This window comes from Ischnura elegans, chromosome 6, assembly GCF_921293095.1.
Source record: "Ischnura elegans chromosome 6, ioIscEleg1.1, whole genome shotgun sequence".
NCBI classification, from domain to species: Eukaryota; Metazoa; Arthropoda; class Insecta; order Odonata; family Coenagrionidae; genus Ischnura; species Ischnura elegans.
The window spans coordinates 3484190-3488527 of record NC_060251.1 but is presented as its reverse complement, the minus strand read 5'-3'; the positions used below and the strand labels follow the sequence as shown (position 1 = coordinate 3488527).

General features: G+C 43.1%; 1 protein-coding gene across 1 annotated transcript; it reads right to left on the bottom strand.

Annotated features, from left to right (window-relative positions):
* Positions 1 to 541: 541 nt before the first annotated feature.
* On the bottom strand, positions 542 to 4116 carry LOC124160152 (eukaryotic translation initiation factor 3 subunit B-like). Its single transcript, XM_046535906.1, has 3 exons — positions 4046 to 4116; positions 1364 to 1854; positions 542 to 594 (listed from the first exon to the last, which is right to left on the bottom strand). The coding sequence occupies exons 1-2, from the start codon at positions 4059 to 4061 to the stop codon at positions 1415 to 1417; spliced, it is 456 nt and encodes a 151-aa protein (XP_046391862.1). The 5' UTR covers positions 4062 to 4116; the 3' UTR covers positions 542 to 594; positions 1364 to 1414.
* Between the last annotated feature and the right edge of the window lie 222 nt (positions 4117 to 4338).

Here is a 4338-nt window from a genome sequence, read left to right as displayed (position 1 = left end):
GGAACTCTTTCCAGCCTTGTGGGGAGTTGAATTCACTGAATCTATTATTTAAATTTTTGCATCTAGATCCTATGTCTTCTGCGACTTTGGATCCGATGTATCCGATGAGGGGCAATATCTGCGGATATTTGTATCTGATTCGACCATCCCTACACATAATACTATGTGGGTTCCGTCTGCCTGCAGTTATCCTCTTTGCTAGGGTTTTAAATGTTCTAAGTAAGGATTACAGCAGAATACATGCCAAAATAGATATTGAGGAATGAGCAGGGACATTTAGAAATAATGTCCTCTTTTTGTCGCAGGCCCTTCCACTTTGCTCTTCGTTATGCTGGTCGAGGCCCTTTCGTCAGTACAAGTGTAATAGGGGAGGGGAGGCGGCAAAAAAAGGAGGTTACACTGTTTAATTGGGGTAGTATGATCCATATTATAATAGCTGAAAGAACATGTGTGTTTTAGCAATCTTAAAGAGGGGGATGAATACTCTTTGTTGGACAAATCTGCAACAATTTCAAATGAAATGAGTGTAAGGTTCTTTTACCTCTGGGTGGTTGGCCGCCCACGTAGCAGGGAGATGGCCTAGGTGTTCTTGCCCTGAAATAGTGAATATACATAATTGAAGATAAACCTCATTTATTGATTAATGTTAAAACTCTATCATATCTTAACATTAAAGAAAATGTCACTCAAAAATTAATAATATGTGCGTTGACTGTAATTACATTTGTCATTAAGGATTTTCATAAGCTGTTAACAGAAGTATGTTCTTGCCATTAAAAATATGTTCATTTGCTTATTAATTTGCTTTGGTAGGTAATATTAGCAGGAAAGATAAATAAATAACTTCGTGGAAAGAGGTACTTCCAAAAGTTTTCATTTTATCTAGTGTATGTGTGAACGCAATGGGTGGTGGGCTATAGTCACCAAGGATCTTAAATATATCCACCGTTGCAGTGGCGCAGCGAGGGGGTGGGTTTTGGGGGATAAAACCCCCCCAGAGCTCGGAAATGTTTTTTGAGTTTAATCCATTTTACTTAAATGGATTAACATTTCTTACAGAATAGTGCAAATGTTAATAAAACATCTCTCCGAAAGCAGTAAAACTCACCATTTTGAACCATTTATATCGAAAATTTCCTGAAGGAGTGCCCCCGCACCTCCCGCTTACCCAGGGGGGTATTCCACACCCCCAGAAACCCCAGTATTAGTTGTGCCCATAAGCCCCCCCTAGCCTTAAGTCCTAGCTGCGCCACTGCGCCATTGCAACAAAGAAGAAAAAATACGAAGCCTAAAAGCAATCTGGATAGTGTAAAATTTTATGCAAGTATTTGGGGAAGGGTTCCTGACCCCCTCCTTCACTTACGTCATGAGGTGGGACTTCGGACTTCACCGCGGGCCATGGGTGGTGATGTTATCACTGGTCACCTCCAGGACCGACCCGCGGCGGTCTCTGTTCCAGGGCCTGGAGGTCTAGGTGTATTAGCAGATGTTCAATGATCGCCTCCAGCCGGTCAATCTCCGCCACCAAGTCTTCGATATCTCTTCTCAATATCTCCATTTCCCGGAGCATTGACCGGTGGAGGCGATCGTTTGGCCCTGGATGGTCCTGCACCTCACTACTCCCCCTGGCAGGGCCCTCATCTTCATCTTGTTCTTCTCCCGGAGGAGGAGGTGAGGCGGGCGAAGGTGGTGTGCCCGCCTCCGGGGGCACAGGGGACGTGGATGTTGGTCGTTCAGTTGTGTTGTCCGCTGCTTCCACGTCCGCCCCCGGAGTCACCGTCTCCTCCGGGCAAGGGCCCTCGGCGGCCGGACCCTCCTCCTCATCCCGCCGCTGTGTCCTTCGGCAGCAACATCCTATCACGGAAAAGAGGAAAGAAAATCAGAGGAAGATACATACTTAGAATATGTTCGCTATACCAGTTACCAGTACGCTCACATAGCACAAGGTTTGTTATACTCTTATTTTTCCGTAACGCTCATCCCGACAGTCGGCATGCATCGAGGCTTTCCTTCTAATTTCCTCCGTGGGAATGCAGACGAAAATTTTTCCTGGGGTGTTATTGCACAGAGGAACAATGCACCACATGTAATTTTTCCTTCTTTCAGCCATTTTCTCCTTCAAACGCAGCGAGGCTCTTCCAAACCTGCAGCTAGGACGTTACTGGGCTTGGATCTTGGACTCCTACTGAATTATGACGTCATGGCGTAAGATTATTGGGAGCGGTATTTTACAGCCCGCGAAACTCGGGAGACTCTTTGGATTAATATTCTAGTGAATAAACTGAATTTTAAGCAGAAAAAGTATATTGCGCTACCAAGTGTTTAGTGTAGTAATTCAGCACAATGTCTACAAAAAGTATGCATTTCCACTATTATGAGGTTGGAGAACGATTATTAACAACATTTTAAGCACGGCTAACTGATGTCTATTTGAACCTTAAGATTACTGATTACGTTGCGGTCGAAAAAGAACCAATTTTTAAGTACAGAGGCTTAGAGGCAAGCGCTCCCTATCCGGGGCGCAGCCATGAATTAAAGCTGGGGGAGGTTAAGGTACAAGTAATACCGGGGCATGTGGGGTATGGTATACCCACAAGGATAAGCGGTAGGTGCGATATTAATTAATTGCGGGATTTTAAGATAAATGGTTTTAAAATGGTGAGTTATACGGCTTTCTGAGGGGTATTTTATTAATCCCTACGCTATTCTTTTGGTTAAATCAATCCAATTTAGTAAAACGTATTAAACTTAAACATTTCTGTGAGCTCTTGGGAGGGGGGTTTATCCCCCAAAACCCCTCCCCCCCTAGCTTAGCCACTGCTCCGTACAGTGATGAGTTTGCCCTGTTGCTAGATGCTTTGGAGGCATTGCGATCTCAGAAAGCAAAGCATTCCAAGTCATGAGTCGCCCAGAGCTTCCAGCAACAGGGCATCTAGTAAGGTTCTCAAGTCTCTATTGCGACAATTGTGCGAAAAATCCAATGAGAAACAAAAACCATCATTCACCGCTTGACCGGGTTTCGAGCCAGGATCCCCCGATATCCGTTCCAGTACATGCTTTAGCCGGTTGAGCTACCGACGTGTTATTCCCACTTTTGGATATTTCCTTATACTCTACCGGGAAAGGTGGTACGGACTGCTGAGCATTCGATATGCCACAAGCAGTCCAAATCGTCCGCACCGGGCCTTGCACTCCGGCTGAGGCACACGATGTGGTTCTCTTGTGATTTCATGTGCTAAGGAGTCCTTGTCCGCCTTTGTCCACAAATATGACGCCTCGGTAGCATTATTTGAACAACGAGCAATTATGAACAACGCATAATTCGATCGGAAATCATGCTTTGAATCACAGCAGAGGCCAACGATTTTTTTCTCCGTGTTATGTTATTTTAAAAAATAATAGAATAAATTTCAAATTACCGTGATGATTAAATTTATATTGCTCCCCTCAAGAGTGGCTACTAAATGGGCATACGGGAATGTAAAACTATTCGTATCCGTTATTCAAGCTATATTGTCTCGTACAGTATCATGGCTTTATTTTGAAATGATTGGGAAGGTGTTTGCAGAGCAATGTTTTAGTGACACCTCTCTTCGAACGGACAAATATTCCATGAAAACGTCCCAAAAATTAACTTGCATCCATCGCTTAGAGGACATGTTCGGTTGGTAATAAAATACATCTTCATGTCTTCGTATTTCGACTTCGAAGAAAGAATTGAATGTAACGGATTTGCAAGAGGCCTGCCGAAAATAAAATCGATGAAATAAGCCACGACTACGGTAAATTAATTCCGTCAGGAAAATTGACGCTATGAAATGACACCTTCTTACGTGGCACTAGTAATCTATTCCTTTAGTAAATCGTCCGGAAAACCAAGGAAAATGCATAAGTCTTCGACGAAAAAGGAATTTTAAGAGAACAGACGGGAGTTGCTAAGCAGTTCTTTCCGTAGGATGTATTTTATCAAAAAATGAAAAAAATACTCATTCTCAAAGGCGTATTTCACGGTATGATAATGTTCAGAAGTTGTTTTGGTACTTACGCAGAGAGTTTCCCATTTTTCTGGCCTTGTGTTTTCGCAAATCTTGATGCAATATCTTCTCCTTTCTTTTCCTCTTGAAAGCACTGATTGCAGTGTAAATTATGCATCCCTAGCAACGCGCGGCTATCGGCTTCCGTGAGCATTGTTGTGAGGTAATGCTTAGGACTATGCATTTTTATTCGCGGCATTTCATCGCGAATTTACTGTTAGGGCATAGAATTAATAATGTGTTGTATTCTAAAGTTAGTATATGTATTTTCAATGCATAATACTACATGAAGTGGCGGTGGCAG